General features: G+C 34.6%; 1 protein-coding gene across 2 annotated transcripts in view; it reads left to right on the top strand.

The window, feature by feature from the left end:
* The window catches only part of LOC109335080 (exocyst complex component SEC8-like), a 35,869-nt gene that overhangs the window by 6,001 nt on the left and 5,761 nt on the right, over positions 1–24,107 (top strand). The window contains exons 3-21 of one of the 2 annotated variants that reach the window (XM_019571152.1): positions 2,184–2,297; positions 3,067–3,279; positions 4,669–4,842; positions 5,573–5,677; positions 6,124–6,233; positions 6,561–6,734; positions 7,683–7,839; positions 12,033–12,139; positions 13,081–13,388; positions 13,475–13,638; positions 14,227–14,342; positions 15,030–15,100; positions 17,351–17,481; positions 17,575–17,624; positions 18,914–19,014; positions 20,118–20,230; positions 20,445–20,552; positions 21,418–21,615; positions 21,802–21,887. In XM_019571152.1, the coding sequence (XP_019426697.1) occupies positions 2,256–2,297; positions 3,067–3,279; positions 4,669–4,842; positions 5,573–5,677; positions 6,124–6,233; positions 6,561–6,734; positions 7,683–7,839; positions 12,033–12,139; positions 13,081–13,388; positions 13,475–13,638; positions 14,227–14,342; positions 15,030–15,100; positions 17,351–17,481; positions 17,575–17,624; positions 18,914–19,014; positions 20,118–20,230; positions 20,445–20,552; positions 21,418–21,615; positions 21,802–21,887 (2,528 nt within the window). In that variant the 5' untranslated portion in view covers positions 2,184–2,255. Of the gene's footprint in view, positions 1–2,183; positions 2,298–3,066; positions 3,280–4,668; positions 4,843–5,572; positions 5,678–6,123; positions 6,234–6,560; positions 6,735–7,682; positions 7,840–9,358; positions 9,777–10,222; positions 10,333–10,659; positions 10,834–11,781; positions 11,939–12,032; positions 12,140–13,080; positions 13,389–13,474; positions 13,639–14,226; positions 14,343–15,029; positions 15,101–17,350; positions 17,482–17,574; positions 17,625–18,913; positions 19,015–20,117; positions 20,231–20,444; positions 20,553–21,417; positions 21,616–21,801; positions 21,888–24,107 lie in introns of those variants that run through there. The other variant, XM_019571144.1, reaches the window with a different exon arrangement.

Genomic DNA, 24,107 nt, shown 5'->3' with positions numbered 1-24,107 from the left:
GTATAATGCTCTTCTTAAATTGGGAACTTGGTCCTTAGTTCCTCTACCTCCTCACAAGAAGGCAATTAGGTGCAAATGAGTTTTTAGAATTGAAGAAAATCCTGATGGTTCCATCAATAAATACGAAGTCAGACTTGTGGCCAATGACTTTCATCAACAACAAGGTATTGACTACAATGAGACTTACTCACCTGTAGTCAAACCTGCTACTATTAGGAAACTTCTCACTCTAGCTGTAACCTATGGGTGGATTATTCAACAACTTATATAAATAATGCATTTCTTAATGGTGTTCTACATGAAGAGGTATACGTGATTCAACCTACTGGATTTCAGAATGGTGATAATAACAATGTCTGCAAGCTGCACAAGGCTATCTATAGACCTAAACAAGCCCCTAGACAATGGTTTCAACAGGTAAAAGGTACTCTAATTCAGCAGAGATTTCAGAACAGTAAATGTGACAATTCATTGTTCATTTCCATCACCAATACCCATCAAAAATTTATCTTGATGACATTATTGTTACTGGACCATCAAGGTCAACAATCTCTCAACTAATTTATAAGCTTAGCTCTCTGCCTTTGTTCTTAAAAAGCTTAGGAACTTGGACTATTGTATGGGTATTGAGGTTAAACATTTGCCAAATGGATCCTTGTTTCTTTCCCAAACAAAATATATCAAATATCTCCTTAGGAAAGCAAAAATGGACTCTACTAAACCTAGCATAACACCTATGGCAACTACCTGCAAGTTGTCTAAAAATGACTCCAAACTCTTTGACAATCCCACTCTGTTTAGATCAGTAGTTAGAGCACTTCAGTATGCTACAATAACCAAGCCTGATCTAGCCTATAGTATTAATAAAGTTTTCCAATTTATGAGTCAGCCCCTTGAACAACACTGGGTTGCAATAAAAAGGATCCTAAGGTATTTGCAAGGAACCACTACTTTTGGAATTCATCTTAAGGCTGCTGCAACTCCCACTCTCTGCCTATTCATCTGACTGCCTTATGTGATGCAGATTGGGTCACAGATCTTGATGATAGGAAGTCTATATCAGGGGCTTGCTTATTTGTTGGCCCCAATATCATAACTTGGTGGTCAAAGAAACAACAGATAGTTTCCAGATCCAGCACTGAAGCTGAATATAGAAGTCTTGCTTTAGCTTCTCTAGAAATGATTTGGGTTGAGTCTTTATTTGCAGAACTCAAGGTTCCTCATCAAGTTCCTCTCATTCTCTGTGACAATTTAAGCACAGTTGCTATGGCTCATAATCCTGTTCTCCGCAACAGGACCAAGCACATAGAGTTAGACCTCTTCTTTGTAAGGGATAAAATTCAAGCCAAGTCTATTCAAGTGAAACACATCCCCTCTGATTTTCAGACAGCTGATATACTCACCAAGCCTCTGGCTACTGCTAGATTTCTAGCTTTAAGGAAACAACTCAGAGTAGTTGACTTAGCCTCTCTAGTCAAACTACCCTCAGTTTCAGAGGGTATATTAGAGAACAATTGTTAAATTGAAACTTAGTTTCAATTAACTTGTTAAGAGGAAATTAGTTAAAGCTCTAACTGTTTTAACAACCATCTCAAACAGTTAGTAGCTTTGGTTCAGTTACTGGTTATTGCAGTAACTTATTTAGTTAGTTATAGGGGTGACTTGTTGTTCACGTCACCTCCCTTTGCTTTTGGTTTAGTTTGTTTTCCCTCTGCTATAAATAGGGATATGCTTTGTACTTTGTAGTTCAACAAAATTACATTACAAAATAAAGACTTCTATTAAGAAACGTTTTCTTCAAAATCTTCTTTCTTTTATCTTTTTACAGCCTTTTATTCTTATGCATTATGCTGCTGGTTGGTGGTACAATAAAATTCTGTTTTGTAGGTTTTCAGTTTCAGTATCATCTTTATGATGTGAGTAGAATGTTGTTTACTGTCGCCATTTGTAGGAATAGGTTTTGACAATCCCTGCATCTTCTTTCAATGTTTTTGTTGCCTAGAGTCTATAACCTAGTGCACATTAAAGTCTTATGTGTTAGCATCTTGTCATTTTGCATAAGAGTTCTAATGATCCTTTCCAGTTAAAATCCAGAGAGCTCTTTTCATTCATTTTGGGTGCAATGGGGATTTTAAGATTGTTCGTGACTTTTATATTAAGGGAATTTGAGTTATTCGTTGCAGGTAAAATTGTGGGTTTGCTAGTATGAGTTAATCTTATATCTTCATGGTGCGTGGAGACATCCAAGGCTTAATATGGGGATTTTTGACGAGCTACCTTTGCCTTCAGATAAAGCTGTAAGTTTTACTTCGTTTCTTTTTAGTTTTGTATTCATGATGATTTCTCTGTCTCTTCAAGTGGTCAATTTTAAGATCTTTTGGGATTACTGTTGTAACAGCACTCATAGATTATTAGAATGGGAATGCAATTTGTGGGAAAAGGCTTTTGTTGATGCTGATAAATGTTAAAACAACCTTTCTTGGCAATTTTTTTACCTCAAGTTATAAGTTTCTTAACATTTCCTACTTATATTGAACTTGTTATTTATTCTGGGATGCACTTATCGTGCCACTGAAATGATGTACAACATTTACCTTTTGGGATTTTTTTTGAAATCATATCCCACATGAATTACTTCAAAACGAGGGAGCAGTAAAACCATTAGGCCCCGGAATTTTAGCTTTCCAAGATTCAAACAGCCTCTTGAGTTTCCTCTTCTTCAAAAGTTCATTCTAAGCAACATGGGTTTTCTTGAGAGATAGGTTAGCATTTAATAAATGGATTTTTTGTATCCGTATCGTAGTTTTTAAACATTTGTTTTCTGGAATGTTTGCGTCATCATTTTGGATAAATTGGACATACCCATAACCATGCATCATGGTCTGGTTTTTAATTCTTATTCTTTTATCCATTTCTGTTTGACCTGGGTTTTCTGATTTCTTTCTTCCCTTTTCTTACACTCTCCATTTGAATACAGTATTTGAAAGATCAATCTATAATAGACGAGAGTCTGTGTGCTTCATTTGAGTCTCTAAATAATTGTCTCTGTTCTCCATTTGAATGCAGTATTTGAGAGAAGATCTCTCGAGAATTGATGAGACTTGGACTGCTGCACGTTTTGATTCATTACCTCATGTTGTCCACATTTTGACATCAAAAGACCGTGACAATGCTGCCCAAACTTTGAAGGAGCAAAGTGATGTTGTTGAGGAAGTTGTAGATGAAGTAGTACAGTCTTATCATAGTGGTTTCAACAGAGCCATCCAAAACTATTCCCAGGTTTCTTAAAATTTCAATCTTTATGATTATTTTGATAAGGGGGTGAGCCTTGGCATAGTAGCAAGGTTGCTGCCTCGTGAGTTGTGACCTTGAGGTCTTGTGTTCAAATCCTGGAAACAAACTATTTTCTTTATTTGGCCACTAAGCCATGATGTAGTGAACACTTACTATGGTTACAATGTAATGCATTAAATTAAATGCTCAATATTTGTTTCCTTATTCTTTCATAGAACTTCCTATATAATGAAACTAAAGATATCCTTTTAATGACAGTCCAACACTAAGATGTAACTTTTTAAAAATGCAAGATGAAAACGAGCTATGGGACATGAAGTGTGACCACCCGGGTTAAAGTCCCAGAAGTGCATTTCCCTCCTTAAAAAAAAATTTGCCTATAGAAAACCCAAGTAAATTAAGTTTATACTGTTAGGTTACTTTTAAAATGAAATCTTAATTATTGAGTGTGATACTCTTATTAAAAAATGAAAAAATAATTCACTGCTACATAATATTAGAGATCACTAAGCCTTTGTATTGGTTATTTTTACTGTTTCAGTTTGTTAAGTTGTTATAACAAACTGAGCCACGTGCTCTCCCTTTAATCTCTTTAAATAAGAGGTTATCTCTTTTGTAATGATTCAATAAATTGAATATACAAAATTAAGTAACTGCAAAATTAAGAAGCAGTTATTTCTTCAGAATTTTTCATTTGCCATCTCCCTTTCTGATAAAGTTTTTGTTATAAGATAAGGATAAAATAAATTCTTAATGATAATAGTTAATGGATATGATATATGATAGAGTATTATGATGTTTTTTGATCCATGTAGTTGACTCCTACCTAGTGGGACTAAGACTTGGTTGTTGTTGACTTGTTGTAGTTGTAGTTGTAGTAGTAACATATTTTATATGTCTCTTCATTTCAAGCACTTGTGGTTAGACATTTGTTGATTTAATTCCACTGCTCATGCTCATATTTTTTATTTGTATTATATCTCTATTATTATTACAGTTTCCTTTCCCAGCCTTGTAATGACCATTAATCTAATATTTTATTGATTTTGTATTATCGTCTCATTACAATCTTAAAGTGCTTTATTTTATATGATCTAGAATGCATGGTTGAAGTACGAGAAACAAAGAAACAATGTTACAGGGAGTTATTTTATTTTATGAAATTAAAGTTGATAAGGAATCATTAAATGTTAATAGATTTATGTTAATATTTTATTTGACAAACACAATCTAGTAGTTATAATGGGAACTGTTTGTGATTCTTAAATTTTGTTATCACTTGAAACTATCTCAATGAATTTCTTTAGGTTCCTTCCCATTCATCCTGTTTAAATCTTGGAATGTAGCTAATATAAATAATTTGTTTATTTCCAGATCTTGAGGCTTTTCAGTGAATCCACTGAAAATATATCTGTCTTAAAGGTAGATTTGACAGAGGCAAAGACACGCCTTAGTGCCCGCAATAAGCAATTGCATCAATTATGGTATCGGTCAGTTACATTGCGCCACATAATCTCCTTGTTGGATCAAATTGAAGGCATTGCTCAGGTCGATCCTTTATTTCCTGATTTTAGAATTTCTTGGTCCAATTGTGTGACTTTGATCAGTTGATGTCTTAGTTCCATCATCAAAGCTTATGCTAGCTTACTCTGATTTTGTATGCCCTGAGTTGGAGTTGCTTTATGCCATCCATGCTTTTTGAGCTGGAATAAACAGATAAATGGATTTGCGTTTGCAGTTTCATGTACTTGTATATAGTTTTCCTTTATTTGCAAAAGAATAACAAACTATGTAAACTGTGCTATCCATATATAACTTTTGTAGTGATTTTCAACTGTCAAAGAACCAATTGACTTCAAAATTGAATTGGTTTAAGGCTCAAAGAACAATAATTATTTACTCGAATGTGACAAGTCATGTGAAACCCTGCCATGTAAATAACTGAGTCTAACAATTGTCTTCTAGACTTCTACTGAAAAAAGAAAGAAACTAAGTACTATTATGAATTGAAATTTTAATAAGACTGCTGGTGACATTAGACATTGGTCAACCGTGTTCTAGCACTGTGTCAAAGATCTTACACTCAGGCGTTGAAGTAAGATTATAGACTTAATGTTTAAAAAAGATGTATTGAGAACAAATTGTCTGCATGTGTTTGTTGATTTCTGTTAAATTTTTCTTTCACTTATGAATTTAGAACATGCTTTCATGTCAACTACCCTGTTTAAGCTAACCTCTTTTTCATAGAGGGTTATGATTTTAAAGATCTAAGTTGCAGGTTCCGGCTCGTATTGAGAAGCTTATAGCAGATAAGCAATTTTATGCGGCGGTTCAATTGCATGTACAATCAATGCTGATGCTTGAGCGAGAAGGTCTCCAAACGGTAGGATTTCAACTTACTATCATTATCCTATTTTCTGCATGTTTTGTGTGACCTTTATCTGTTATTACTTTCATATTAGAAAAGCAAAAAAATAAACAAAGAGTCTAAAAAAATAAGAGACTAAGTACTATTATGAATTGAAAGGGCCAGAAGTTGTGTCATCTCCTTGGATGTTAAGAAATTAATTTGTTAGACACTTATTCGGAACTAACCCTCATAATTGACAGTTCTAACAGAATTATCTTAACAGAATATTTCCTTGAAAGGGCCATGATTGAAGTGTATTATCAATGTTATCCTTATTGTCTTACCAAGATTTTTATTTTATGTTAGTGAAAATTTATTTGATATAATGATCTTCCAGTTGTTGTTCTTGTTTTTCCATTTATTTAATCCACATCTACAAGCCTTTTGCATTTCATAATTATTTTTTATGTGTGGCCCAGGTGGGTGCGCTTCAAGATGTTCGTTCTGAGTTAACGAGGTTACGTGGAATCCTCTTTTACAAGGTTTTGGAGGATTTGCATGCCCATTTATACAACAAGGGTGAATATAGGTATCTTTTAAATCATAGTCTCAAAATTATACTGTCATATGGTGAGGTATTGAATTTTTTATGTCTGAAATGCTTTCCTAGTTGCTGCTCATATTTTCTGCATATTTATCACCTTGACATGCTATTTTCATGCAAACTCTATAGCTCTATTTTCTCATTTGTTACTTCCTTTCTATTTTGTTTGCATGTTTTTGCATGGAACATTTGGATGTTATGGAAGATGTCCAAGGATTGTGCAACAAATTTAAAATGTTTATTCTTGAGTTTTAAGTTGTGTGATTTATTTATTTTGTGAAGTTCTATGTGTTTGTACTGTTCTTTCTGCAGTGCCGCTGGGTCAAATATGCTAGAGAATGATGATGAAGTACCAACCACCACAGCTTTTGCACTTACTGCACATAACTCACAACCCTTGTCTCGAAGAACAAGGTCAGTCAAGGGTGACATTCAGACTAGTCTCCAGATTGATGGATCATATAGGGCAGGATCTTTGGATGGAGGGTAACACTGGTCAATTTAATTTACTGATATTTTCCCTTTTCTGAAATCATGTTAATAATTTCCCATCCTAGCTTCATACAACTTCCTTATTGTTGTAGATGCTTAGTTTATGGTTTAGACAAGATTGCTTCCTAAGTAGGTAGGCTAATATTGATGTAAAGAAATAATCTTCCAAAATTTTCTGGATGTGCGTGCTTTTTCTGATTGTGGTTTTACAATATACTTCATCAACAACAAACAAGCTTTATTCTTATTAGGTGGAGTCGGCTACATAGATTGAATGATGTCATAATGCTCTATCATAAATCATGTTCATTGAAAAACTATTGATTTCCAAATCTATCCTAATAGTTTTGCCTATGATTTTTCTTGGCGCCCTCTGCCTCTAGAAATTAAACTAACCTTCATCCAATCTACTCTCCTTATTGAGGCTTTTAGCAGTCTCATCAACGCATATCCAAACTACCTAAGGTGCGATTATACAATATTTTCTACATAGGAACCACCCCGACTTTCTTCCTAATACATTCTTTCTCAGTCCTATCTTGTTTAGTGTGTCCACTCATCCAACATAACATTCTCATCATGTGACACATAGGCAGTATAACATCGTGAGTCTTATAGGCAGTAATATTTTCTCTAAACCTTGATTGACGCGTTTCTATCACATATGGCACATGAAATACTGCATCATTTCTTCTACTCCGCTTGAATTGATGGTTTACATCTCCTTCAATTTCCCTATCATGTTGTATGATTGACCCAAGATACTTAAATCTAATTACTTGTGGTATAATATGATATTCAATTTTTAGCTATGCAGTAGAGTTTATCCATATGTTGCTAAACTTATATTTCATATTACCTGTCATACTTCAACTTAAACTAAAGTCATGTGCTTCCACAATGTACTTATATACATATATTAAATATCTCATATGTCTTCAGTTCTTTTGATGGTCATGATGAGGAAGGTGCTCTGGAATTAAAGGAGGAAGCCACCTCAGATGGGAATATGGCAACCATGAGAACCAATGGTGATATCAAAATTGCTCTTCATCAAATGCCAACATGGCTTTCCAATTCGACGCCTGATGAATTTCTTGTACGAGGATTTATCTTTATTAAATTCACATTGCTTCTTGAATTTATCTGTGACTTAGTCTTTTGAGTTGAACTTTTGAGTTTCTTGTGCATAGGAAACCATTAGAAAGAGTGATGCTCCGCTTCATGTGGTGTATCTTCAGACCATGGTCGAGTGCCTTTGCATGCTAGGCAAGATTCAATAAATTGAATATACAAAATTAAGTAACTGCAAAATTAAGAAGCAGTTATTTCTTCAGAATTTTTCATTTGCCATCTCCCTTTCTGATAAAGTTTTTGTTATAAGATAAGGATAAAATAAATTCTTAATGATAATAGTTAATGGATATGATATATGATAGAGTATTATGATGTTTTTTGATCCATGTAGTTGACTCCTACCTAGTGGGACTAAGACTTGGTTGTTGTTGACTTGTTGTAGTTGTAGTTGTAGTAGTAACATATTTTATATGTCTCTTCATTTCAAGCACTTGTGGTTAGACATTTGTTGATTTAATTCCACTGCTCATGCTCATATTTTTTATTTGTATTATATCTCTATTATTATTACAGTTTCCTTTCCCAGCCTTGTAATGACCATTAATCTAATATTTTATTGATTTTGTATTATCGTCTCATTACAATCTTAAAGTGCTTTATTTTATATGATCTAGAATGCATGGTTGAAGTACGAGAAACAAAGAAACAATGTTACAGGGAGTTATTTTATTTTATGAAATTAAAGTTGATAAGGAATCATTAAATGTTAATAGATTTATGTTAATATTTTATTTGACAAACACAATCTAGTAGTTATAATGGGAACTGTTTGTGATTCTTAAATTTTGTTATCACTTGAAACTATCTCAATGAATTTCTTTAGGTTCCTTCCCATTCATCCTGTTTAAATCTTGGAATGTAGCTAATATAAATAATTTGTTTATTTCCAGATCTTGAGGCTTTTCAGTGAATCCACTGAAAATATATCTGTCTTAAAGGTAGATTTGACAGAGGCAAAGACACGCCTTAGTGCCCGCAATAAGCAATTGCATCAATTATGGTATCGGTCAGTTACATTGCGCCACATAATCTCCTTGTTGGATCAAATTGAAGGCATTGCTCAGGTCGATCCTTTATTTCCTGATTTTAGAATTTCTTGGTCCAATTGTGTGACTTTGATCAGTTGATGTCTTAGTTCCATCATCAAAGCTTATGCTAGCTTACTCTGATTTTGTATGCCCTGAGTTGGAGTTGCTTTATGCCATCCATGCTTTTTGAGCTGGAATAAACAGATAAATGGATTTGCGTTTGCAGTTTCATGTACTTGTATATAGTTTTCCTTTATTTGCAAAAGAATAACAAACTATGTAAACTGTGCTATCCATATATAACTTTTGTAGTGATTTTCAACTGTCAAAGAACCAATTGACTTCAAAATTGAATTGGTTTAAGGCTCAAAGAACAATAATTATTTACTCGAATGTGACAAGTCATGTGAAACCCTGCCATGTAAATAACTGAGTCTAACAATTGTCTTCTAGACTTCTACTGAAAAAAGAAAGAAACTAAGTACTATTATGAATTGAAATTTTAATAAGACTGCTGGTGACATTAGACATTGGTCAACCGTGTTCTAGCACTGTGTCAAAGATCTTACACTCAGGCGTTGAAGTAAGATTATAGACTTAATGTTTAAAAAAGATGTATTGAGAACAAATTGTCTGCATGTGTTTGTTGATTTCTGTTAAATTTTTCTTTCACTTATGAATTTAGAACATGCTTTCATGTCAACTACCCTGTTTAAGCTAACCTCTTTTTCATAGAGGGTTATGATTTTAAAGATCTAAGTTGCAGGTTCCGGCTCGTATTGAGAAGCTTATAGCAGATAAGCAATTTTATGCGGCGGTTCAATTGCATGTACAATCAATGCTGATGCTTGAGCGAGAAGGTCTCCAAACGGTAGGATTTCAACTTACTATCATTATCCTATTTTCTGCATGTTTTGTGTGACCTTTATCTGTTATTACTTTCATATTAGAAAAGCAAAAAAATAAACAAAGAGTCTAAAAAAATAAGAGACTAAGTACTATTATGAATTGAAAGGGCCAGAAGTTGTGTCATCTCCTTGGATGTTAAGAAATTAATTTGTTAGACACTTATTCGGAACTAACCCTCATAATTGACAGTTCTAACAGAATTATCTTAACAGAATATTTCCTTGAAAGGGCCATGATTGAAGTGTATTATCAATGTTATCCTTATTGTCTTACCAAGATTTTTATTTTATGTTAGTGAAAATTTATTTGATATAATGATCTTCCAGTTGTTGTTCTTGTTTTTCCATTTATTTAATCCACATCTACAAGCCTTTTGCATTTCATAATTATTTTTTATGTGTGGCCCAGGTGGGTGCGCTTCAAGATGTTCGTTCTGAGTTAACGAGGTTACGTGGAATCCTCTTTTACAAGGTTTTGGAGGATTTGCATGCCCATTTATACAACAAGGGTGAATATAGGTATCTTTTAAATCATAGTCTCAAAATTATACTGTCATATGGTGAGGTATTGAATTTTTTATGTCTGAAATGCTTTCCTAGTTGCTGCTCATATTTTCTGCATATTTATCACCTTGACATGCTATTTTCATGCAAACTCTATAGCTCTATTTTCTCATTTGTTACTTCCTTTCTATTTTGTTTGCATGTTTTTGCATGGAACATTTGGATGTTATGGAAGATGTCCAAGGATTGTGCAACAAATTTAAAATGTTTATTCTTGAGTTTTAAGTTGTGTGATTTATTTATTTTGTGAAGTTCTATGTGTTTGTACTGTTCTTTCTGCAGTGCCGCTGGGTCAAATATGCTAGAGAATGATGATGAAGTACCAACCACCACAGCTTTTGCACTTACTGCACATAACTCACAACCCTTGTCTCGAAGAACAAGGTCAGTCAAGGGTGACATTCAGACTAGTCTCCAGATTGATGGATCATATAGGGCAGGATCTTTGGATGGAGGGTAACACTGGTCAATTTAATTTACTGATATTTTCCCTTTTCTGAAATCATGTTAATAATTTCCCATCCTAGCTTCATACAACTTCCTTATTGTTGTAGATGCTTAGTTTATGGTTTAGACAAGATTGCTTCCTAAGTAGGTAGGCTAATATTGATGTAAAGAAATAATCTTCCAAAATTTTCTGGATGTGCGTGCTTTTTCTGATTGTGGTTTTACAATATACTTCATCAACAACAAACAAGCTTTATTCTTATTAGGTGGAGTCGGCTACATAGATTGAATGATGTCATAATGCTCTATCATAAATCATGTTCATTGAAAAACTATTGATTTCCAAATCTATCCTAATAGTTTTGCCTATGATTTTTCTTGGCGCCCTCTGCCTCTAGAAATTAAACTAACCTTCATCCAATCTACTCTCCTTATTGAGGCTTTTAGCAGTCTCATCAACGCATATCCAAACTACCTAAGGTGCGATTATACAATATTTTCTACATAGGAACCACCCCGACTTTCTTCCTAATACATTCTTTCTCAGTCCTATCTTGTTTAGTGTGTCCACTCATCCAACATAACATTCTCATCATGTGACACATAGGCAGTATAACATCGTGAGTCTTATAGGCAGTAATATTTTCTCTAAACCTTGATTGACGCGTTTCTATCACATATGGCACATGAAATACTGCATCATTTCTTCTACTCCGCTTGAATTGATGGTTTACATCTCCTTCAATTTCCCTATCATGTTGTATGATTGACCCAAGATACTTAAATCTAATTACTTGTGGTATAATATGATATTCAATTTTTAGCTATGCAGTAGAGTTTATCCATATGTTGCTAAACTTATATTTCATATTACCTGTCATACTTCAACTTAAACTAAAGTCATGTGCTTCCACAATGTACTTATATACATATATTAAATATCTCATATGTCTTCAGTTCTTTTGATGGTCATGATGAGGAAGGTGCTCTGGAATTAAAGGAGGAAGCCACCTCAGATGGGAATATGGCAACCATGAGAACCAATGGTGATATCAAAATTGCTCTTCATCAAATGCCAACATGGCTTTCCAATTCGACGCCTGATGAATTTCTTGTACGAGGATTTATCTTTATTAAATTCACATTGCTTCTTGAATTTATCTGTGACTTAGTCTTTTGAGTTGAACTTTTGAGTTTCTTGTGCATAGGAAACCATTAGAAAGAGTGATGCTCCGCTTCATGTGGTGTATCTTCAGACCATGGTCGAGTGCCTTTGCATGCTAGGCAAGGTAGCAGCTGCTGGTGCTATGATATGGTTTGTTACAATCATAATCTTTTTTTGTTGTTGAAAGACACTCTTAAGAGTTCAATGTTACCTACATACATTTCTAACATAAGTTTCAATAGTCTTATTTTGTGTGTTCCTTGCATGATTTTTGTGTTTTTTTCTAACTGCCTTTCTTTTTCTCATATTTTGAGGGTTTAGATCTTCTTTTTGTTTTCATAAAATAAGGACTCTATAAACTATTTTGCACTTTTTGTTGGTACTCGGTAGCCTGATCTTGACTCTTCATCACATTTGGTATTTTATGAAAGCATATCAACATTTCTTCTAATTTATTTTCCGTTTATCCTATTTAAAAATGAGCAGTCCTTTCTAGTTAATACTCTGTTCTTCACGGCTGATATTTTTCTCCTTTAATCCTGAAAAATTAGACACTATTCATGCAATGCTACTGTGTTGCCCCTTGCCAGTACCCTAATGATTCATAGAATGTATGCAAATCATGTAGCTGTCAATCTCATATGCTCCCTTAAATAACAGTGGTCTGAAATTCTAATGTCACTTTTTGGCCTTTTGTGTTCAACTATTTTAATTTACACTCAAGATAACTGATTATACCTGGTGCTATAGTGTTTATAAACATAAGTTAGATATTGTGGTGACCTCTAGGTTTAGAGGTTTCGGTTCTCATAAAGTATCAAAGATCTTGTGGCAATGCTCTGTCTATGTTGTTCTATGGTGTCTATGATTGGAAAGGAAGCCTAGATTTTGTAGGACTCTTTTTCGACCTTAGTCAACAAATGGAATATGGTTACTTCACGGTTTCTTGAGGGGTGTTTTTTTGTTAGACATCTACCATTCCCAGACCCCACTAAGTGAGAGCTTCGTGCACTGTGCCACCCTTTTTTATGTTTTGTTACTTTTGCCTGTGAAGATAGTGTATAAGCTGTACTGGTTTTATTGCATACCAGCCAAAGACTGCGGCCAACGATTCATGAGGTTATTACGTCCAAGATTAAAGCCCATGCTGACCTTTTGAGTTCATCAAGATCTAGCATTAGCCAGGGTTCCCGAGCTGGTACAGGAGATCTACATTTTATAAAAGGTCAACTGGAAAGCTATCAGTTTCCAAAACAGAAGCGTAAGAATGGAATATCGATTGCTGGGACTCTGTTGGCTGTGAGCCCTGTATCGCCTCTTATGGCTCCCGGTGGAAAAGCTCAGGTTGCTGCAAAGGAGCTTCTTGATTCAATTTTGGATGCCATTGTTCGAATATTTGGTAATGCACAATAATGTTTTGCATTCTTCTTTCTAGGTTAATCGTTACACTTGAGTAAATTTGTCATCTTATGTGTGACTTTTCAGAGAACCATGTCAATGTCGGGGAGCTTTTGGAAGCAAAATCCACTCAGAATGTTGTCATTAATACACCAAAATCCATGCCAGTAGATATAAATTGGAACCCTGATTCTGAAGCTTCTCAAGTCACTGGAGGTTACAGTATAGGCTTCTCTCTGACAGTGTTGCAGGTAGTATATATGTGTGGGCCATTTAGTTGCAAGATATTTTATAATAGATTTTGAAGAACTATCTATACTAATTTAATATGGCTAATGTGGTTGGTGTCCAAACCTGATAATCTGGAACTTTTGGCTCTCTCGTACTCTCTAAATAAATTCAACAATGAATAACCAGATTAACATGTGTGCAGTGAGTCTCCAGTAGAAATTTTTTCCACCTCTGGTGGTATGTGGTAGATTTTCCTTTTACTGTAGCTCCCTGTCTTCCTTTTTTACCTTTTCCATATTTTTTTATGGAAAGGGATTTTTTGGGGTTGGGGGATGAATTTCAAAAGGATGGTTTTGGTGTTGAGTGTGATGTGAGAAAGGTAGCATTACATGGTGTCATGTTCTGTGTGTATCCATTTCTGACACAAATGCACTAAGTCTTTGTTTCTGTTAATGGGGGTGGGGTTATTTATATCATTTAGAATGAAAATGACAGGACCTTCGTATGAAGGTATAGTAATTTCGAATATATGCTTGAATGTGCATGTTCCCTATAATTCATTTTAATTTCAATGTTGCAGCTTATATTTGTTTACTCATTTTTTATAGAGTGAATGTCAACAACTTATATGTGAAATTTTGCGGGCTACTCCTGAAGCTGCATCTGCTGATGCTGCTGTGCAAACAGCTAGGCTTGCGAGCAAATCCCCTTCCAAAGATAAAAGGCAAGTAACTTGAATTTCTATCATTCTTTTAATATAACATTTAATAGTAATCTCTGCTATATTCGAAGTTGTTAATTTTTAAAAATATATGCATAAGATACCCACACCTTACAATAACAACAACCAAGCCTTTAGTCTACTAGGCTAGGTCAGTTACATGGATCGGACGATAACATAATGTTCATTGACAGAACATGAATCTCTAAGTCTTTCTTAATCATTTCGCCTATGGTTTTTCTTGGTTTTCCTCTTCGTTTAGGAATCAAGAAAATCTACCAAGAAGCAGATGTAAGAACAAACAAGATAATGAATGGAACTCAAAGCAAACTATAATTGCAGAAAAGAATTTTTTGGATCCGCTTTTAATCTTCTAATTGAGTAGCATATGATTTACAACTAAAAACGTTATGCTGTTTGGTTGTCACATGTTAGTTTATTACTTTCATTATTTTGTATTTTTTTATTAAATGAGAAGGTAGATTGCAAAGAAAAGTATGAGATCTTAGGTTATGAGGCATTCAAATGCATGCCTTTAGCTTTTAGGTTATCAGTTTCACTGATGCATTTTTATCAGAATTTTGACAGAAAAGAAAAATAAGAAACTTCCCTTTCCTGTCACAGTGTGATATTTACCTTAAAAGTCAAAGTTGTATTTAGTTAATGATTAGTGTTTCTCGTTGATTACAGGGATCGATCAGAAGATGGTCTTACCTTTGCATTTCGCTTTACAGATGCTACAATATCTATTCCTAATCAGGGTATGCTAAGTACTATTAAAGGAATAAAGTGAATTTTGCTATTTATTAGTAATTACAGTTGAAATAATCATATTGCTATAATGAAGCTTGCATATGTTGCAAAAATTATACATGTTAGAAGTGTACCAATGGCTTTACAAAAGAAGGACCTTGTTGAATGATTTTATTTAGATCTATTGAGGAAATGCTTCTTATAATTTAGCTTAGGTAAAATGATACTTGTATGGACTTTATCCCCAATTCTTTCAAAAACTCTCACACCACTGAATTTGGTAATACCTTGGCCCCACTATAGCCTTTTCTGAGTGGTCCAGATGAATTCTACATTGCAGGCAGAGATATTTGTGAGGATAGAGTGTGTATATTGATCATTACTCTTTAGCTGTGTGCTACTCATTAATGACATAAAAATAAAGTAGAGCTACATTGTTACTATGTGACTAAAGATTCTTGACATCCATTGCATGAACATGTGATTCTGTGCTTGGTAAAGCCTAAAGTGTTGCACTTTGGATGTGCTAAGCATCGCAAGTAACTGCAGTGTGCATATGATGTGTTTTGTGGCATTTACATCATGTCTTGAGTGTATTGGTACCATGTTATACATTTTTACTTAATAAATTTAGCTACCTATCAATTTATAGGATGAGGTACATGATGTATTAGGGTTTCTCATATGCAAAGGTTGAGAAGCCTTGTTGCACTTTATTTTTTCTTTTCGTGCTCCATGTTTTTAGATTTCTTTTAGAGGATATTGTTTCCTCCCAATTTATGCTGAAAATGAGTCGAGTCTAGCTTGGCTCATCTCAACTTGATAAGGATTAGATCTAGTCGAGTTTCAAGACGAGTTCAATTTAAACTATTGTTTCAGCTCAATCTCGATCGATTTAAACTTTAAAGTTCATGAACTTTTGAGTGAGTTAACGAGCTCAAATTTATGCATCTCTTCAACTCAATTGATGATCACTGAAAAATGAGGAAAAAAGACTTTTAAATCAATTTTTATAAAAACAATAATTTTAATATATATAGCGTATTTTATATTCATAATAATGATATAAAAAGTATTACATGTACATTTATATGATAGAGTCATTTCATGAACCTAACGAGTTGAAGTATTATTGACTCGAGTTCAGCTCGTTTATTTAATGGGCTCAATTTTTAACTCAAACTAACTTCGAGCTGCACAACTCATTTCCAGATCTACTCCCAACATATTAGAGAATGTAAGTGTAATTAGAGTTAAGAGTTAGCTGTTATTTTAGTATAAAGTTAGTTAGGTATATAGATAGCTTGTAGACCAAGCTATCTCATCTATCATAAATGTAAGTTCCTCTTCCCTCATATTTTCTAACCAACTTTGGATTAATAAAAAATTATAGCGTTACTTCTCTCTTCATCTCTCTCTCTTTTCTTCTCTCTCAACTCTGCTTCCTTTTCTTTTTTCTCCAATCAAATTTATGTTTCTATAATATGAAAAGAATTCATTTTGGCATTTTATGTGGTTTATTTGTTGGAAGGTTGGAATGTATTCGCTTGTATTTATGTACAATGTACATATTGTTTATGCCAGAGTTTTTGGCATATTTGAACTATCTATTTCCTTTATTAAAGTTGTTGTCCATAAAACATGCTATATGAATCTTATCACTTATTATGATCTAAATAAGAAAATCCTTAGCATGCTATAAGAACTAGAGCTCAAAATTTCTCCGGTTGTCATGGTCAAAAGATACCCTTTCGTCATGGATCAAAGGTAATCTGTCGCCTGGTCCGACAAGTTTCCACATTGCCTGCTTCATTTTCTTGGGAGTGGTTTAAATAACTATTAGGTTACTCCTCTCATTGACAATTGTTTTTTAGATGGAACCTTGACAATGCTCAAGATCACTATTATTTTAGGATAATACACAATTCAGGTATTACAGATATTAGGAACATTTGCCATGTGGCTATTTATATTTCAACAATTGTACATTATTTCTCTCAGTTTTTTATGATACTCTGTTCTATTAATGTGTTTTTATGACCTGAACCATGCCGGGGAGCTTTTTACTTCGTCAAATGCTGATGGAAGTTTCATATAATGATTCAGTTTATTTAATTCTTCACTATTTTTATCCTCTACTTGCAATTTGTGTTCTAATGATGACTCATGCTGTTACTTTTGAACATCTTAGGTTATGCCAGTTTTTTTGTTTCTTTTCTCATTTTCAACATTTTTTTTCTGATTGCATTGATAATCAGGAGTTGATCTTGTTCGCCAAGGATGGAGTAGGAAGGGTCCCAGTGTGCTGCAAGAGGGTTATGGTTCTGTAGCAGTTTTGCCGGAGGAAGGCATATATTTAGCAGCGTCCATATACCGACCTGTGCTTCAGGTGTTAAATATTGGATTTCTACTCTCCCTCCTGTAAAGTTTTGATCATGTTCTTTACACATTAACTGCTTTCCTGATCATATTGTTGATGCAGTTCACTGACAAAGTCGCTTCAATGCTGCCAACAAAGTATTCCCAGCTTGGGTGAGCTCAAAACCATTAGTCTGTTTCTCAATTGTTCAACTTTATTTTTTTAATTTCCCTCGTGTGAAACTAAAACACTGTTTTCTCCCCACTCTCTGCCCTTTATTTTTATGAAAAAATATGTGGCTGCAAAATAAAATAAAAAACTGGATGCATTTGACATTTATGATCCAGATTGAGGGGGCCGTTGAGATGATGAGAAGATTCTATATTTGATTAAGTTTACATATATGACTATGAAATCATATCTTGTATTTATTTGTCCGACTTTATTTCCCTAAAGTTAAGGAATTCATGTATGTACTCTTGTATTATAAATAGAAAGGGCTGAATGTATACAAATTACTAAGCATTCAAAGAAACCATTAACCTATGCAAGTCTACCATAGAAATCCCACACACAAACAAACCATGGCAGGACGAGCACCAAAGGGATGCCAAAAGTGTAACCCTCTACCGAACAAAGTCTAAAGATGAGAAGGGATCTCTAATGATTCTCCAGTTCCTTTCCAACCATATACACCAAATACCAGCAAAACCCAAACACTGTCACAAAGTTTGGATCTTCACGAGAACCAAAACCTTTAAATCTACTTAGGAGGAAAGTGTACAACTCCATAGGGCAGAGCAATAAGGATTTTATTGTTGATATGCAGAGCAATTAGAGATGTTGATTTTTTATTCTTCTCTTTCTTTTGGGTTTCTTTCAGCACTGATCTGTTTATGCATCCTTATTACTTTCCCATCTTTCCTATTGAATAGAATTTCTTTCACTTTTACAATCCTAGTGTGGAGGGACTTTAGAAGTCCTAATATTGTGCCAAAGTATTTTGTTACCTGGATAGTTTCCCTTTTAACAAACTGTTTTGATTGTAGTGAAGATCTTCAAAACTAGTCAGTTTATTTCTGATGTTAGTTTGCTGTTAACTTCTGCATGTTCAATTTTCCTTCTTTTTTCTAATTGTGGTTGCATGTGTCTTAGAGATCAAATAGAGGTTAGTCCAATTCCTAGAGAAAGAGGGAAGCCAAGAAAAACCACAGGTGAAACGATTAAGAAAGACTTAAAAGATCAATGTTTTGTCAACGAACATGTTTTATAGCGGAGCATTATGGCATCGTTCGATCCATGTAGCCGAACCTACCTAGTGGAATTAAGGCTTGGTTGTTATTGTGTTGTTCTCTTGCTGTTGATTCTGATCATATAATTAAACCTAATTTTAAGCTCATTTCTTGTTGTTTTCCGACTCACTGATGTTAGTTTGTGGTATTTTCAACTTTCTGTATTGAAGGAATGATGGGTTGCTAGCTTTTGTGGAGAACTTTGTGAAGGACCACTTTTTACCAACTATGTTTGTAGACTACCGAAAAGGCGTACAGCAAGCTATATCAAGCAAGTACTTTATATTGTTTTAACTATTTCTATCTCCTGTTTGGGAAGCCTTGCTTGACTCGCTGTGTGTTCTACTGTGCATATTAACTTTTGTCTTGAAATATTGTCAATTATGCATTAAAGAGTGTTGAAGTTAGCTTTATCTGAATTATCTTATGTAAATACTCATTCTCATCAATCGAAGGTTTTCTTGACAATGATTGAGTGATACATACATTATATCTGGCTCAAAACATAAGGAAAAATGTCTGAAGTAAATTTGGTTTTGATGAAAATTTCTGTAAACTTGATTAAACAAGTTGATATGGAACAACAGACAAATGTAGTTAAGTAATTTTAAAAGCTGTAGCAACCATAGTTTTGGCCATCAGTTACACAAGACTTGTTTGCTTATTAGGTCATCCTTTACAAATGCATTTCAATTCAGAGTTACAGAATCTACACTTGTATCTACCAACTACCAGTGGTTAACATAGCCTAACACAGAATGATTCAAGTAATGCTTGTCTGGTTTTTTTTACAGAGTTTTAGTTGTTGGAGTTTTTGCATAACATTTATATCCTTCTAAGTGCAGACTTGGTAATATATGTTAATTTGTTGGGAAAACTATGAAGGATCAATTTGTATAACTTTTCTAAAAAAAGTAGTGGTTAAATGAAGAATAGGTTGCTCCTCTATTATCAGTCTACCTTTTCTCAAATTGTCTAGAGTTTATATGTCCCTTTTTTGTTGTAAAATGAAGAATAGGTTGCTCCTCTATTATCAGGCTACCTAATCTGTAATTTTATGAAGTACATTGTAAACCAATTGCATTTGATGGCTGCCACACGGTTGCTGTGAATTTCATGTTGTAAGTTACAGAATCTTTCAACCTAAAATTTAAACGAAGTAAAGAAGTTGCAAACAACTTGATATGATAATGTAGGTTGTTAGGCTTATAGTCATGTAGTGCATTGAAGCATTTTTAATGCTTTTTCTAGTCTTCTTTTATATTAAAAACTGAAGTATAAATGTTGACGACTACTTGAGAAGCTAGTAGTTATTGCCTGATGGCTCCATCATAAGTTTGTTTTAATATTTGATCTTTACATATGAACTTTTAGGTCCTGCTGCATTTCGTCCAAGGGCACATGTTGTCACTGCTTACACTCCATCAATTGAAAATGGTCGACCTGTATTACAAGGATTATTGGCTATAGATTATTTGACAAAGGAGGTAAATTTTAACTTTAATAAGTATCTTAATATGTAAGATATGATATGATTTCTCTTTTATTCTTCTACATTTAGGACTGGGTGATATCATGCCTGTACTAGTGAGATTTGGAGTTTAGACGTTATTTTATTGACTATATTGGAATATAGTTTTCTCTGATAATTGTAGACATGGATGTTTTCCCTTCTAGACGTTTGCATGTAATTTATTACAGGTTCTTGGCTGGGCACAAGCAATGCCCAAATTTGCTAATGATCTAGTGAAGTACGTGCAAACTTTTCTGGAGAGGACTTATGAAAGATGTCGGACTTCATACATGGAGGTATTTTATTTCCTTTTTGAATAAAAAATTTTCATTAGAATTGTTAAGTGTTAAAGTCCTACATTGAGTATATGGGTGAAGATCCATTTATAATGACTTGGGCAGCCCTCCCCCATAAGCTAGCTTTTGGGTGGAGTTAGGCCTAGTATTCTAATAAGAATGAAAGGAAAGCATACAACCATGAACAAGACACAATTGTCCAATGGTATCTACACAAAAACAGCAGCAATAAACAACCACTGGCTAGCACCATAGTGAAGCAAAGAACTCAGTTCTAGGAGTTTGATCTTTGCTGCTCCTATTCTTCACACAGAGTATAAATGGGCTTATGAATTGTCCTTTCAATCCCAAAGGGCTCTTGCTTGAATGGGTGTGATAGCAATATAAAACCATCCTGTACCTACACCTTGTTAAAGTACTGAAGTCCCATATTGGTTGATAATATGAGCCAAGGAACATTTAGTATAACTTGGGCAATCCCCCCCGTGGAGTTTAGCCTACTGGTATCAGAGCCAGCCCTAATGATGGTCACCCGCAGATGTTCATTCCTGCAAAAGTCCACAATTTAATGTGTCCTTCCTTAGCTTGAAGTGGTGTGTTAAAGTATTGAAAATAACTTGGGCAATCCTCCTCCTATGACCTAGCTTTTGGGGTGGAATTAGCTGTAATTATTGGGACAGACCTAATAGCTTAAGCTTTTGGGTTGGGTTGGTCATCGAGATAGTTAAATATAAAACCATTTATGTGCATAAAGTAGCAGGTTAACTGCTTAGGAGAGTTGGTCCTTATATACCTATAAATTTCTGTCTTGTATAGTGGCCTACTTGTGTTGCTATTTTCTAACATTTTGTCAATTATATTTCAGGCTGTTCTTGAGAAGCAGAGTTATATGCTTATTGGGAGGCATGATATTGAGAAATTGATGACTCTTGACCCCTCTAGTGCATATTTACCAAATCTGCTTGGTCAGTTTAACATGGAAAGTAATTCCTCAGATGCTGAAACAATTGAGGCAGAATTAGAACTAAGTGAATTACTGCTGAATTTGCGCCCTATTAAGCAGGTTTTTCCTTTTGTATATACTGACGACGACTTGCTATTCTTAAGTATTCTCTTATTGACGTTTCTTTATTTTTTGAGTATTGAATTTTACTGACCTGTAAGAATAAGGTATAGTTCTGTGCGTTCTTGTCAAAAACTCCCCCATTTGTTATGACTCTCCAGTGATTTTATTGTGTTTGTGCTGCAGGAAAACTTAATCCATGATGACAACAAACTTATTTTGTTGGGATCTCTTAGTGATTCATTGGAGTATCTTGCAGACTCTATTGAAAGGTGGGTTTTCTACGTGCTGTGTAATATAGACAATGTTATAATTTGTGAATACTGTGTATAAAGCATTTTATATGCAAGGCTGTCAAAGTTGCGACTTGGATTTAGCAAGTTTTGGGTGACAGAATGATCCTGCTCCCAGCAAGAAACTCTCTTCTGAGGTTGCAATGGGATTCGTAGATCATAAGATTGGTAGACCTGTGCAATAGTAACGACCATACCCAAACTACTTCTTTCAGTTGGTGGAGAGGGAAACTCAGGGGGGAAGAATAAAAAAAAGAAAAAGAAGCCATTTCACTTGGAGTTGCACACCCAGCAGCAAAAAACCTTGCTCCTTCCCTTGTTTGCCAGAGGTTCCCTTATTTGCGACTGTGTCCATGCTCCTGTCCTTTTTCCAATGATTGCCATGTGTGAAACTCGGTCTTTGCTTGTGTGTGACTTTGCTTCTTGTGAGTTTGTAACCTCACTGACCTGGGATGGTAGCCCGTGTGCGACTGATTTGGCACAACATTGCTTGAGGTTTGGAGTGGGTTGCCTGTGAGAGTGGATGTTGGACTTGCATTTGAGCGAGGTCTCTGAGTTGCTTATTTATCTGTATTGTTGAATATAATTTTATATCGTAGATATGGAAGATCTTATGTATTGTGTTATGATCTAACATTTTACATGTCTAACTGCACAGTCTAATTCTAGGTAGGATATCTGAGTTTTGCAACCTTGTACATATGGGCTGTTAGAAAACTCATGCTTTTTGAGGGGATATAAAAGAGCAAAAATATATTGTACCTTCCCAAGGATGTGCTGATTTTGTTCAGTATTAAATTTCAATTCCATTGCAATGGAAGTTAGCAAGAAATACTGATAGGAGTATTGTTATATCAAAAGTATTTTGAGATCCACATTAGTTTCTTCAGAGAAGTGTGTTTTTTTGTGCTCCTCTATGGCCAGGATTCAAATATTCTAGTTTTATTGACTGTGCTATTGGTTTTTAATTATTGGTGGTTTGAAGTTCTAATACTTGATTCATGAAAAAATTTGTCGATCTTGACAACACTCGGAAATTGCAATGAGCATAATGCAACTAATTCTGACATGTCATGTCTATGCTATGGTCCAATTTTTAAATTGTGGTTACGGTTGCGTTTACATTGCATTTGCAGTGAGTACGGAAAGTGCATCTGATGCAGCTACAATTATGGTCATGAAACCATTGTGTAGTGCAATTCAAAACATTTATGGTCTATCTGTTATTTTGTAGAATTTAATTCTTGGATGTCATTTAGTATTGCATGATGTTTCAGTTTATGGTTTGCACAACAGTCAAAGTATTAGTCAATATATTGGTGTTTTAAATGACTCAGTTCCACCTACCCTACATGTCACTATTTTTTTGGGAAGTTTTGTTTTGTTTGGAGTTTGTATTGCTGCTTTTCAAGTGTAAGAAAATGAAGAAAAATGAGAAGAGAGAAGAGAGAGAGAGAACAGTTACTGTAACTAACTTTTAGGTTAGTTATTTTCTCTTTCAGAATTGTTACTTGATGAGTGCTTACTCAATCCTATTTATAGGAGAATAGAGGCACATTAGGGCATAACTGTTTTGTACAATCAGTTTTGCCATCTGGCAATATTAACTATTCTAATATACCCCCTGAAAAGGAACTCCCCTTTTTCTATGATCTTACAAGAGTACAATGAAGAAACAGTAAAGAAAACACAACAATGATTTAGATACACTTATTAGTTAGGGACAAGGCATCTGTCACTCTAAGGGATTTTCTCATTGAGAGGAACTTGGATGTTGACAGAGGCTTTGTTAGGACATCTGCAGTTTGATGTTCTGATGGAATATGCTTTACTTGAAGAGCCTTTGATTGGATTCTGTCTCTTACAAAGAACAGGTCCAGTTCAATGTGCTTTGTCCTGTTGTGAAGGACAGGATTGTGAGCCATAGCAACAGTGCTAAGGTTATCACATAGAACCAGAGGAGTTTAATATTTGTATTGTAACTCTGAGAAAAGAGATTCAATCCAGATCACTTCTTGAGTAGCCAGAGCCAAGCTTCTGTACTCAGCCTCTGTACTTGACCTAGAAATGGTTTGTTGCTTCTTTGACCACCAAGTGACAATATTTGGTCCAACAAAGATGCAAGCTCCTGAGATGGATTTTCTGTCATCAAGGTCTGAGGCCCAATCAGCATCACAGCAAGCCATGATAGGAATAGGA

The sequence above is a fragment of the Lupinus angustifolius genome, chromosome LG02, assembly GCF_001865875.1.
Source record: "Lupinus angustifolius cultivar Tanjil chromosome LG02, LupAngTanjil_v1.0, whole genome shotgun sequence".
Taxonomy (NCBI): domain Eukaryota; kingdom Viridiplantae; phylum Streptophyta; class Magnoliopsida; order Fabales; family Fabaceae; genus Lupinus; species Lupinus angustifolius.
This window is presented reverse-complemented; position numbering and strand designations above follow the sequence as displayed.